General features: G+C 59.5%; 1 protein-coding gene across 1 annotated transcript; it reads right to left on the bottom strand.

Moving 5' to 3' along the window:
- Positions 1–306: 306 nt before the first annotated feature.
- On the bottom strand, positions 307–12,242 carry BESB_004760 (uncharacterized protein; the record flags this gene model as incomplete). The annotated part of the gene is made up of 18 exons (XM_029359231.1): positions 307–604; positions 967–1,044; positions 1,548–1,756; positions 2,397–2,502; positions 2,792–2,891; positions 3,385–3,516; positions 3,816–4,026; positions 4,400–4,689; positions 5,033–5,151; positions 5,668–5,885; positions 6,381–6,566; positions 7,264–7,365; positions 7,991–8,164; positions 8,438–8,701; positions 9,396–9,530; positions 10,298–10,416; positions 11,002–11,213; positions 11,725–12,242. The coding sequence occupies 18 exons, from the start codon at positions 12,240–12,242 to the stop codon at positions 307–309; spliced, it is 3,471 nt and encodes a 1,156-aa protein (XP_029222144.1).
- Positions 12,243–13,008: the final 766 nt, after the last annotated feature.

Raw genomic sequence — 13,008 nt, 5'->3', positions numbered from 1 at the left:
CTTGCTTACGACCGCACGCGGACCTCACATGGCGAAGCGCTCTCTCAGGCGCAACACCCTCCAGCACCAGAATACCGGGGAGCCATTTCTATCCGTTCACGCGCAACCGCGTGTTCGATGAAAACGACAGAGTCACCGGCGTCGACGCTGTCGACGTTCGGCTCTCTCTAGGAGAGACGCGGCCTCGCGCACCAACCCAGGGAATGCATGCATTGCCCCCTTCTCCTCAGCGCTGTATTTTGCCTGCCGAGTCTGCTGCTCGCTGTTCTCGCCTCAAACACCCCGTCGTTCCCTCTCCGTGGCGGCCTAGCACATGGCGCGGCGAACACGGTTGCTAAGTGGGTTCGGACAAAGCTGTTGAGTATTTCGAGGAACTAATTCAGTCTCCCTTTTCCTTAGGAGTGGCTGTGCACCAGGGAGCTGGATCTGCGGCGGCGTGCTAACCCAGGCGGAATCCCAGGCCTCGCGATCTATCCAGTTGGCATTGTCGGTCGCCGACCCGCTGCGTCGAGACTTTCCGCTCCCGCCGCAGCCCGGCCGGCGAACCAAGATGGTGACTACTTCGCCGCCGTTTTTCTCACTCTCGATTTCTTCTACCAGAATGCTGATAGGCAACACGCAGGAGGGAAGGCAGCGAAAAGAGGCGTTCAACTTCAAAAAAAGAACCAAACGGGCGCCGGAAGTCCACGTCCCAGACCACTCTCACAGCCGCATATATACACGTAGGCAGCGTACACACGTATGTCCATATAAGCATCGCAACTTCATACATGCCTAGGGCGCATGATTATCAGAGTATTCACTACTGAGCGGAACGAACATACGCATGCATCTATACATCTATCAACTGAACCCGCGCTGACGAGCCTCCAGGCCGACCTATGGGCCTGCGGGCGTATCACGCCCCGCTTCTTGCATTTCGCTTCCATGAGTAGCGTGGACTGTGTGCAAGACTGCAACCCTTACGGAAAGAGCTCAGGATATGCTTCAGCCAGGCCTGGTTCGTCATTGATAAAGCGCCCGACTACTTCCCTGGCGTCGTCTCTGCAGGCGAAAACAAGCATGTTTACAGAGACAGCATGCGCAGGGGCTGATCCGAGGGAAAATATCAGTCAAGGCACGACACAGGAGTAGAAACGTCCGGTGTCGCGCGGTGGAATCACGCCACGGGGGAGAGGGGGGGTCAGGGCTGGACATGGACACGAGCCGAAATACGATAGAACGAGACCCCCCCAGGGACAGCCAGGCCACAGAGGCGAGTGTAGGGCGTCCGAATGCGTGCTTCCTGAACAGTCGCTTTAGTGAGAAGCACAACAGATACGATGAGATGCAGCCCCTCGTCACGCGATGCATTACAGTACAGTTTCCTGAGCCGTCGATCGCTTGAGCAACCGGCTTGCACCTGCGACACTGATTACCAACATCGGTCGTCTCTTCGCGAACCGCTCGCCCCAGACCTCCCTTCGCGCAAACTGAAACCGCCAGAGTGCGTCGTTTGATGAAGAGCTCTCCGCGCCTCTGTCATGCAGCCTAGGGTCTCCACTCACCTCTCGTATAGCGTCAGGCTCCTGAACCCAAGCACAGCTCCGGAACTGTCTAGGCAGATGCATGCGCGCGGCCGCGTCCACTCGCCCGTGGAGCACACTGCACCAAATTCGTCGACAGAAAGCTCCATCTGAGCGTACCCATCTGGCGCGGGTGGCACGTGGCGCACGAGACCCGACGCCCCCCTCCCAGCGCCGGCAACGCATTCCAGCTGCGGGCACAGGAAGAGAACGATTCGACAGGCGCTGGGCAGTCAGTCACAAAGACGCACAGGAGAAAAACAAGCGGAAGCGAACGACAGAAGCGGGGACACGCCGGCTCGTGGGGAGAGTGACAGACGGGGGACACTGGCTCAGGGGGCGGCCCTGCCGCCGCAGGAGCACACCAGTTGCTTGTTGGAGGCGAGCGACGCCACACGGCAGGCGCGCTTGGAAAGAAGTTCAGAACAGCGAGTTAGCTACACCGGCGAAGGGCAAGCTGGGGGGGTTGGGGGTTTGGGGGGCTGCAGGAGGCTGTGTGGATTTGAGACGGGAAGCAAACGGCGACACGCAAAGAATTCGACATGACCTTTTCGGTTCTTGCCGTGAGTACGCAGGATATGACACAGGAGGGCACCGGGAGGACACCACACGCGCCTTAGGCAGACACAGAGGCCTCTGCGGCACAGAGGCGGAGGCCGCGGAGTCGGGGAAACTTGAGTCCCTGAAGAAACCTGACCCCCTACACCACAGGCAGCGACGTGTGGAGTCCAGCTGCGGCCGCTGTCACCAAATTCGCGACATTGAGCAATTGAATGTGCTAGTCTACGCGGAGGTCTTCCTCAGCTCCCCCGCTGGGAGAGGGGAGCTTACCACGACATTGCGGGCGCCAAACCGGTTGTAGGCCGGCGCGGAGACGAGGAAATGCCGCGCCCGGTCCGTGAGAAGGAGAGACGAATTACAGAGGCGCGGTAGGAACCTGAAGAGACACGAAGGACGCGCGCCTGGAGAGGCTGCGGAGAAGCTGCGGTCAAGCCAGACACGGCCACGGCTGTATTCACTGCACACGTTTCGCGAGTGCTTGACAGAAGGACAGGGAAAGATATCCTCGACACCAGGGGAAGCGTGCTGTCGAGGGCGGCGCTCTCGGAACAGGATCGAGAAACGAGACCCCAGGGATCTCGCGCGACCGCGAGCCACGCACTCCCGCCAGAGACCGGAGGAGCAGCTGTGAAGCAGACGCGCAGGACCGCGAGGCAACTGCCTACCGGATGTCCTGCATCGCAGGCCAGAAGATGCCCAGGAGAAGGCAGACGGCGAGGAACGCAGTGAAGAGCGCGAGTCCCAGAAGAGCCGCCGCTGAGATGTCTGAGCGCCCAAAGGACGCAGACGCACCGGGGATGAACATGAACCGCAGAGGAGAGGCAGTGGCTAGCCGAGAATGGGCACCCTGGAGACACACACATCAGGAAGCTGAGAAGCCCCAGGCCGCAAACACAGCGATCACTCTCCGTGTCCATCCTGTTCGGTCCGCTGTTACCTCTTCCGTCTTGCCTTTCCCCTATCTGCACGGCCTTCCCGCTACCTTTCCGCCTCTGCTGCCTTGCGGTGGGCACCGCGGTTTTCACTCCACGCGACTATCTCCCGGCTTCGTGCTGCGCCGCTAGATTTCGTAACGGCGTCGCCCGCCGTTGCGCTTCCCGCACCAGCTCGCCACCCGCTGCGTGAGTGTGTCCGCGGTCATTCGCGCTTCTTGTACCCCGCGGGCCTGCCTCTGTCGACGGTCTGCGTCTCGCCTCGAGGGCGTTCTTGCCGTCGCTTCGGGGCGAGCAGCGCCTGCTGCGTCGACCGAAGCACTTACATTCGAGAAGGCAAGGCAGGAAAGACGCGCGGAGCCACAGAGGGCTCGCCGTCATCGCGGCCGTCAGTCCAAGGATCGCAAACAGCACGGGGAAGCAGGCGTTCTCCTCCAAGCGGTGAAACGGCCGGTCGACTGACGCACAAAGCGACACATGCAAGGAGGGGAGAAACGCGATCACACTGCAGTGACAGCCTGAGAACTCGCCTACCCGCTCGGCGGAGTGCAGGGGGCCTCCAGACGCGTGCCGAGGGGCTGCCACGTGCCCAAAACTGAAGCAGTGAGCGCCCGTCCGCATGTCGCGGTGCTGCCGGCGTTGCTCTAGGCGTCTTCCAAAAACGCGTGTGTTGCTGTTGTTCTATCGGCATGCGAACCAATCTGTGAATGAGGGGATAGCCTCAACGCGACATGCGCTTCGGCTGCCTGAAGCTTACAGTAGATGTAGAGCGTCCACACAAACGCTACAAGAGCCACGAGAGTTAGCGACGTCGCAGTTGCAGACGCGAGGCTGGCGAAGACGCTGTTGCGGCTGACGGCGAAGCCGAGAAGAGCCCCGCAGAGAGACCGAACGACGCCGTCGCCGATGCGTGCGCAGGGCGTCCGCAGCTCGAAGAAAAGTGCAAAACGCCCTCCAGTGATGGGGCCCTAAGCCGACCAAGCACGCCACAACAACAGCAGCCAGTCGGCACTCGAATTCGATCGCGCGAGCGGCTCCTACAGCGGCCCGCAGTGGGGCATGCCCGGCACGAGCATCCAGCAGCGGCCAGTATTTACGCTCCCGCCAGAAAGCACTAACCCAAACAGATTCAAACAGAGTTTAATGGATGCGAGTCGACCCCCTCTTCAAAAGGCGCCTTCCAGTCCGCGCGCCTTGGCTAACCTGCACGTCGCTGCGTGGCGCAAACAAGACAAACAAGACAAAAATCGAGAGCGGCGTCCGCGCCAGCCTTCGTCTCGAGTCGTAAGACCCAAGTCTGCAGCCACGGGCTGCACCTCTGAGGCCGGCGGTCCTTCTTACCGTCAGCTGGCATTGCTTGACCGTGAGAGGGAGCACCGCATGTGAGGACGGGAAGTGGGATTTGCCGGTGGCGCACTCGGCCGCTTCTTCGCGTTCGCACCGCCGGAGGTGGCGGATGAACCTCGTGAGATTCTCGACTGTGAACAAGCAGTCCAGCCACTCTGAGCGCGCAATCCCAACCGGCAACTCGTGCATGCAGGGCAGCAGCGCGGGACCTGCTTTCGGCTGCAGCACCTGGACATCCACGGCTGCAGTCCCAGTTGGCCCGTCGCTGCGGAGGTACCAAACGCCTGAAGGCAGCGGAACGAAGAGAGGTCTCGCAGAAACAGTGAAACGTGGGACGCCTCCGGCGCACTGTGCCGCTCACAGCCCTTGGCCTATTGACGCGCAATATCATCAAATAGATCCCAGAAGTGCACGTATTCATATGGCGGTGTGGGAGTGAGTGCGCTGATGCCCTGCGCCTGAGTCACCGCATCTCGGGATCGTCGCACCGGATGTCGGCCGCAAGCGATTGGCGCTTAGCTCAAAACCCTCGGAGCAAAAGCGCAATCCAACGCAGCAAGGCTAAAGAGGCACAACCGAAGAAGGCGTTTTTCACGCCACAAAGTCCCCACACGTCGCCTTCGATACCTCCCATGTGCTTCTGAAGTCCCGCGTGGAGGGACTTGGCGCCGCTGCAGACAGTCACGGGCTCGATCTGAGCGGCGGGCGCCGCCCACGTGCCTGTGGGGGCCTGTACCCAGACAGTCCTGAACCAAAAGGCCAAACGTGAGAAACAACCAGCAAAGTCGGTCCGGACCGCTGAAGACCGCTGGCGGGGGGGCGTAACGAAACCGGCAACAAGCAGCGCAGCGAACAAGCTAAAGCGAAGCAGGAGCATGCGTCTGCTCCTAAGAAAAGGGGTTTCATAACGATACAACGAACAGCCAGGAAGGGGTATGTTCACTTCTTGGTATGTGCGTTCAGATGAATCCGCCCAGCCTCCCTCCTGCCACATGCCTCCTGCCCTCTAGGTGTGCGCCAGTTGGTGCGTGCCGGTCTGGCCTCGGATCGTTTCTCTCCACCTCCGGTGTGCGCTCGCGGCATCTTTCTCTGTCGCTCCGCGTGGCGCCGGAGGCCTCCTGCTGCCCAGCGCCAGCTGCACGGCCTCCATCCGCCGCTCCGGAGCTGCTGTCAAGTGCTGCGTGTCAGGCTTTCTCTCGCCCCGCGCAGTGCCTTGATCCCGCGGGCGCCGTCTTCACGCAGCTCGCACGCGGCGCGCTTACCAGTTGACGGGTTCGGTGAGAATCTGGTCGCTGCGCGTGTCGCACCAGGCGCCGGCGCTGTCGTCTGAGCCGTCGAGAAACGGGTAGCTCCAGACCCACGTGACGCGCCCCGAGGCGACAAGCCCCCGCACGAAAGTGAAAACGGCCAGCCAGTAGGTCGTCAGGAAAGCGAGCGCGAGTACCCCCATGAACCGCAAAAGCATCGGCGAGTCGGGCTCCTGAAGCAACCGAGCGAGACACGCAGAACCCGCCTCATGATGAGCCCGACAAACAGATACGCCAACGCCTCGAGGACCCCTTCAGGCTACCCACACGGCGGCTTTACACGCGCTCAGATTCTGCACGCCAGCTAGTGGCTGACACGCAGCTCCGCGTACAGTGGTGACAGCTGCAGGGCTGCGCTCTGTGCGTTGCCTCTGACAGGGGAGTGGTATACCACAGTCGCAGGAAAGCCCGCCCTTTCTCAATTCCCTCCCTCTATATACCTCTGTCGAGCCTCCCTCATCGAGTACTCCTCACGCCCTGTCCTCCCTCTGTTCCACGATCTACCCTGCCTCGACCCATTCTGTTATGGTTGCATGCATTGCTTTCCCGCCGGCCCTGTCTTCTGCTGCCTCCTTTGCAATCCCTTCACACGCGCGTATGTCTCGCGTTCACTCTCTTGCTGGTTTTCGGTGCCGTGGGGAGCCGCGTCTGGAAGGGGTGGTGCGTACCGCGACCAGCATAGCCGCTGCCGCCGCGACCGGGCACGCGACGGCATGGAGAAGGCGAGACTCAGCGTTCCCGAACTTCAGGCTGTGCGGAAGAGCTTCCGCCTCCCGCTGCAGCACCGCGGCCGCGAAGAAGGCCCGCAGAAGCGACGCCAGCACAAGCAGAGCTGCAGAGGCGATCAAGCAACCCTGAAGCAAAAACCAGAAGCAGGACCGCAAGGCGGTGACAGCGACGAGTCTCCACGAAGCAGCGAGCCGACACGCGAAGAAGATTGAGCGTCGCATCCTAGGTATCATCAAAAAGGAAGATATGAGACACGCAGCACGCCGCCGCCAGCAATGGCGACACGGTGCCGTGCGAAAACGACTAGGATGAAGAATGCGAGAGAGCCCCACTCAACAGAGACCGGAGTCCACATAGAGAAGGCACGGCAGAGACGAGTGAGACTGAGCTGCGTGACGCCGCTCCCAGCCTGCTCCATAGGCGGTTAAGGAACGCCGGGCGAGCAAAAAATTCTAGACGTTAACCAGTAGGCATGTACAAAACATCCGGCGCCCCAAGGGCAATCCGGGCAGTCATGAGTTGAACGAGCGACACAGGCGCGAGGCGCGCGCGAGCGGACTAGCCCATTTACATACACAGCTATTTCCGCAGAATCCGAATCCACGTGGATCTTGCAACCAGTCGCCTGTCACGCAGTTACAAATTCGCGAAGCCGGCACCGCAAACAGAGGCGCTCCAGCCATGGGCCCCCCCAGGAGCTTTGCTACCGTGGCGGAAAGCGATTCCGTAAACCCTAAACCCTAACTAGCACTGGAAAGACAAACAGCGAACGGGGGAGACAGCGCTAGGCTGCTTCGTGCTCGCCGGCGCCCTCGCACTCACTGCCGCCAGCTCGACGTTCGTTTCCGCCGTGTAGGGGAGCGGCAGGAAGAGGGCAGTCCACCGGAGGAGCGTCGCACTCGACTGAAGCGACTGTGGGCCTTCCTGTGAGACAGGACGCCGCCGCAGGAAAGGTCAGGCAACGCGGCTCTCATGAGGTTAGGCGGCAAATAGCATCCTGTGCCTTTCCCCGCTTGCATGCGGCGTGCTAGCAAGTCTTCACGCGGTCGCTGAACGAGCAAGGCGAGCCTCCACTGCTGGGCAAGCACGCGGCGGAGCCGACGCCTTTTCAGGGAAGCACCCGACCCCCGCGAGGCCCCGGGGCGCCGATCAGCCGAGGCTCGTCGCACGGCGCTCGAGACTGTTTGCGACCGGCCTCAGTCTGCGCGAGTGTTTGCGGTACGCCACCAGCGACGGGGTGTGGTCGAGCGCCTGGATCGCCGCCCCGCCGTAGTGCCCCCCGTCGCTCCCTGCGGGTGACTCTACTTTTCGAGGCCACGTCCAGTCTCTTGAAGCTGTCGCTCGACGCTGTCTCAGTTCACACGAAGTGGTGCCCTGAGGTCCTCCCGAGGTGAGTTGCCCCGCGCATATCTCTCGTGAGTGAATCGCCAGTGTTGGCACAACTAGATTACTGGATAGGCACGTGGGCATGTGTGGCTGTGCGTATCGAAATACGACGCCTCATGTCTCCGCAGGTCGGTCGCGTGGTGTGGCGCCTGCAGGCGCGTACCTGCAGCAGGTGAAGGAAGAACGACGCCTGGAAGAAGGTGAGCGCTGTGAGCGGCACCTCGGAGAATTTCGCAGCTCCGCCTTGCCCTGTCAAGAGGGCGAGAAAGAGAAGGCCAGCAATAAAAAGCAGCGACAGGAGAAGGCAGACAGCGCTGAACTCGCGCACTCCGCTCATCTGCGCAGCCAGACACGACAGAAGAAGACCCACAACACACACACGCGATAGCTGTAACTGGCGGCCGGTACCTCCACGGTGGACTATCGTTGCGGCCACGCTCGCACAATTCGGCGTCCCTCCGCATCGCCAAACATTCGCAAATTGAGAAACTATATTGCTAGGGGCTTCCTTCCAAGGTAGACTGACGCAGCGGAGTATACAGCCATACATGGTCAGCTGTATTCTCATGAGTTTTTGTCTGTCGCGCATTGCAGCTTGGGCTTTCCCTACCAGAGAGGGCCCGTGCGAGGGCACGAACACATTAGCAAAGTCCAGCTTCCATGTTTTTTCTTGCGCGCCTGCCCGCGCGACGATTTGAAGGTCTATGCGGAGGGGAAAACGCGGCGTCCACCCGCCGTTGACCAGCGGAACGACGAAGGCCTGATCGGCTGCGCTTGTGACTTTGTAATACATCGATGGCGGGAAAATCGCGAAGAGCGAGGTCAAGCCGCTGCTGTTTTCACAGAGAATGCGCGAGTCTTCTTCAAGAATAACCTGAGCGGCAAACCACGCCAAGAAAGGCGCGAGAGCGGGGCTGCAGCTGGCCTCCGCGACACAGCGAAGTCCGCAACAGGCCACACGCGGCAGCCCGCACTGCATCACCAGGTGCGAGGCGCTGTGACATGAAGAGCAGTCACCGGTGAAGCAGGTAGAGTAGCAGACAGCTCATAGTAAGCCGAAAGCGAACTCAACATGCGGCGAGGTCTTCGCAGGGAGCTCTGTATGCCGAGGCAAATATAGACGTATACATACACGTATATATATTCTTGCGCGCTCGCACCCTGAAGCCGGGACTGTGTGCGCGCATACACATGCATATATATGCATATCCCTATGCATGGAGGGGGGAGGGCGTGCCTCTTGATTCTACATGGTTTCCACCCTGTATACAGAGCAAACGCCACGCCAGTAGAGACTCTAACACGCTCGTCTCCCCCAGCGTTCTGTGTGCTCCCAAACCCTAAGTCTCGTCTGCCTTGCGCCTCAACCACGAGACGCCTGCTCCCTCTGACCACCCACAGTTTGCGCTACAACTGAAACCCGTCCTCGACGAAATAGGATACTTATCGAGAACTTTCTATACCCAAGTAATTAGTAAAACAACTTCCCTCGGGCCATGCGGCCGACGAGCGACCCACCTGCGCTATCCCGTTTAACATGAAGGGTCAAAAAAGCCTCTGGAACTCACCTGGCACGCCTTGCCGTTGCTATGGACGATGAGCTTGCTAGGTGGAACGAGGTTCGTGCGCGTCCACAGCGTCTCGAAGAAAAACGAGCGCTGCTGCGCCGCAGCTTCGTGTACTGAGGCGTGACGGCACTGGACCTAGTGAAGCAGGCACAGCGCGCACACACGCAACAGCAAACAGATAAAACCCATGAGGCCGCACGCGAGGGAAGGCAGGGACACGAACCCAACTGCTGTGCACGGTGAAGGAGACACGGTCACGTAGCGGAAACAAGCACGAAGCAGCAAAGGAGGCACGAAACTGACAGGAGTCAATCAAGCAAAGAAGCCATGGTGAAGCCACGATGGAGAGAGGAGAAACAGAACTGCTAAGGATAGCCAAACGTGAGCGCGAAGGAAGAGGAAGCGACACGCTGGAGAAGCCAGGTACAGCAGGAAACATGGATCGACGAGCAGGCCACGAGCGTCCTACTCGCGAAGACAGGGAACGTCACTCAAGTGCCACGGTGAGTAATGCGGAATGGAGCCGATTCGTATCCCCACGTATGCCGACAGCTCACGGCATTGTCAAACAGACAATTGCAGATTCTCTAAAAGTGCCTTCTGTCGTGAGCTGAGCAAATGAGGCCCCGGCAGAGCTACTTCCACCGCAATAACGCTTGAACCGTTGCTCTCCCTTTACGGGCTTGACGTAGAGACGCAATGGGCACAAAGCCGACGCGACCGACAGACATAAAGACGAATACACTCAGCAAGAGCCCCGCCGCGGAGGCGTCCAGCACACACGTTGGTGAGTGGTGACTCGCATGCGATGCGCGTGTGTGTTTGTAAGATGTTCTGTTTTTATGTTGAAGCGTTAACGGCTGTCAGTTCGGTTGCTGTGCAGCAGAGACAAAGGGGCTCACAGTAGTCAACGAACTCGGCTGCTGTTCATCGCGCGAAATTGTGACGGCGGAGCTGAGGACGACGCGCTGGCCGTTTACGTACAGGGCGCTGTCGGGGTCACACGTGGCCTCTAGTCGAACTGCAGAAAGAAAATCGGGGACAGAAGTCAATAGAAGTTCGAGTCTGGAGTTTGATCGGGCATTTGAGCGCAGGCAAACCCTTCAGTGCCTGTGGATGCGAAAACAGTCTTTCCACGCATTCGCTGCGAGGGCAGCGGCGCGACCAGAGTTCCCACTCGCCAAGCGTACTGACGAGAGTGCGAAGCTCTCCGCGGAGACGGAGGAGACGAATGAAGCCAAGGGCAGACGGCAGCGAAACACGTGACCGCGAACCCGAAGCAATGCACGAAAAACAAAGACACGCGCCTCCGGAGGCAAAGACCTTCGAGACCCGCGTTCAAAAGGCAGGCACGCGGACGGCAGCGGGGTTCTGAAGACCTTTGGGAATCCAGAAACATGCTTGCTGGCTGAGAGCCACTCCGCACTCTGAAAAAAGGTGGAAGCAGTCAATAACCGATAATAGGGGTTCTATGCGCGAATACAGGCTACAGGCAAAATGGGAAGAGACACCGGCGGTCCGCCGTCTAGCCGTTGGCGTTCAGCGCCTGGTCGGAAGGCCCGTAAAGAGAGAACGCGAAAAGAGAAGCCGCAAGAGATCGCCCTACCGTAGGCGTCATCGGCTCTCGCCGCCAACACAAAGGCCTCATTCGAATCGCTGAACAGCGGGGTTACGGGGAGGAGGTTGCCCTGACTGTCGCGCGCGGCGAACGACCTAAGGGTCGGCTCCTTAACTGCGCTCGCCTGGTCAACGTGGATAACGTATTCAACTAGGGTTGGAGAGAAGCTCGGGTTTCGAATCTGCACGCGAACGTCAAACCTGAAAAGAGCGGAATAGCCAGCAGACACGAAGCATCCGTCTCGGATGGATCAACGAAAGTTTCTAGAGGGCAAGTGGACTGCTTGACGCACGGATACCTGTACGAAGCATATTGCACAGGAGGCTCGGTGTGACCAGAGGCGCCGCATGAACTCGAACCCAGGCTAAAGCGCAAATACAGTCCTGAATAATCGCTTGAGCGAGAAGCGTGATTTCCCATGACGGGTGCGCCCTTGCATGCAAAACTGAGGCAAGTCCGGAAACGCATCCACGGGTTGCGTGCCAGCCAAGCACAACGCCGTCGTCTCCTGCGTGCGAATAGCTCCTTAGCAAGAGGTCGGGAGGCCGGCGGATCACTCTGTCGCCACGCTTCCTTTCCCGTCAAAGCAAAGGGGCGGCATCAGCTGGATAGAGTAGTCGGATTCGCATATTTGTGAAACACGTGCAAGAGGCGCTGGCAACAGACGTAGCTGATTCGTCCACTGGGTCCTGAGCATTGAGAAGAGCCTACCTCCGCGCAGCAGGGACGGGTAGAGTGACCCCGAGGGCACCGCGAGGGTCAGCCGCGTGGCTGTTGACCGAGACGGCTGGAAACAGGTGCGTGGCAATGCCTTCCGAGCACTCGAATCGCGGAACAACTATCAGTTCCGCCTGCTGCGTTTCGAACTCAACCTCGTACTCGAGTGTATCTTGGCTGAAGCTGGTGAGGACCCCAGTGCTGAGGTCGATGCCTTTTAAGGCGCATAACTCCGACGCAGGGGGAATTTCAATTTCCGAGGACATCCGCTGCCCCAACACGTCATTCGCTCCAGCCGAAGCAAGGCACAGGAAGAGGCCGCAGGGAATCAGCAAGAGGGACAGGGAGGGGGCTCGTCGCGCCCGCCGCGGCGAAGCAGCGGAGGGCAAGACTCGCGAGGCTTGCAACTTGCTTTTGGAAGTCGAAAAAAAAAGCCTTTCGGCAGGGACAGGACGAGCCTCCGTCCCATGGCGACACAGCGTCGGACGACGGTCAGAGACACTTATCTCCATCTTTGTCTTCCGAGTTTCGGTGCACGAGGCGCAGACTGCGGCGCGTTTCCGACAGGTCCGACGGACGCGAACAAAAGAGCCCATGCCAGGGAAAACTCCCGCTCTCCCTCTGAGAAAGGCAAAAAGTGCCAGAGTCGCTCAAAACGACAGCTTTCACAGCCTTTTCGCGCTTCGTCGTGTCGGAAATCCTGTTCAGGTGTAAGGCCTACGAAGTGACCCGGGAAAACGGAGACTGTCGTGGGCCTGCTAGATGCGTGCTGGCAGACAAGAAGGGAGAGACAGTCGCGGGAGAGGAAATCAGGCACGAAAGCTCAATGTCCTCAAACAATGAAAGTTTTCCCGCTATTCCGACTCTTGGCGAAATTGCTAGACAGAAACACAAGGTCGCTTTTCCCCAAAAAAAGCATCAGGGAAGAAGCACGAGTTTGTGCATAGCGCACCGCGCGCCAGGGGGCACTCTGCTGTGGACGAGGCCTTGCGCGGCGGAGACGGCCGCCCCTAAAGTTACCGCCTACAGTCCTACGCCTCCAAGCGAATACATCCGAGGATGTATTCTTTCAGGCTCATATATATCACGATACTCCTTCTGTCGTCGTGACTCTCCCCTTGCAGCGTTTTTTCCTTCCGCCGCCACAAAATGTGGAACGCAGGGGAGCGCAAAGGGACGTGTGTGCAAGTTCGGGCGTGCGGGTCTTCTAAAGTTTGAAGTACGGGTCAGAGAGTTCACTTTCTCTCCTGCTGTCTCCATACGCTGCCACAAATGCGA

This window comes from Besnoitia besnoiti, chromosome I (genome assembly GCF_002563875.1).
Source record: "Besnoitia besnoiti strain Bb-Ger1 chromosome I, whole genome shotgun sequence".
Classification (NCBI taxonomy): Eukaryota; Apicomplexa; class Conoidasida; order Eucoccidiorida; family Sarcocystidae; genus Besnoitia; species Besnoitia besnoiti.
This window is presented reverse-complemented; position numbering and strand designations above follow the sequence as displayed.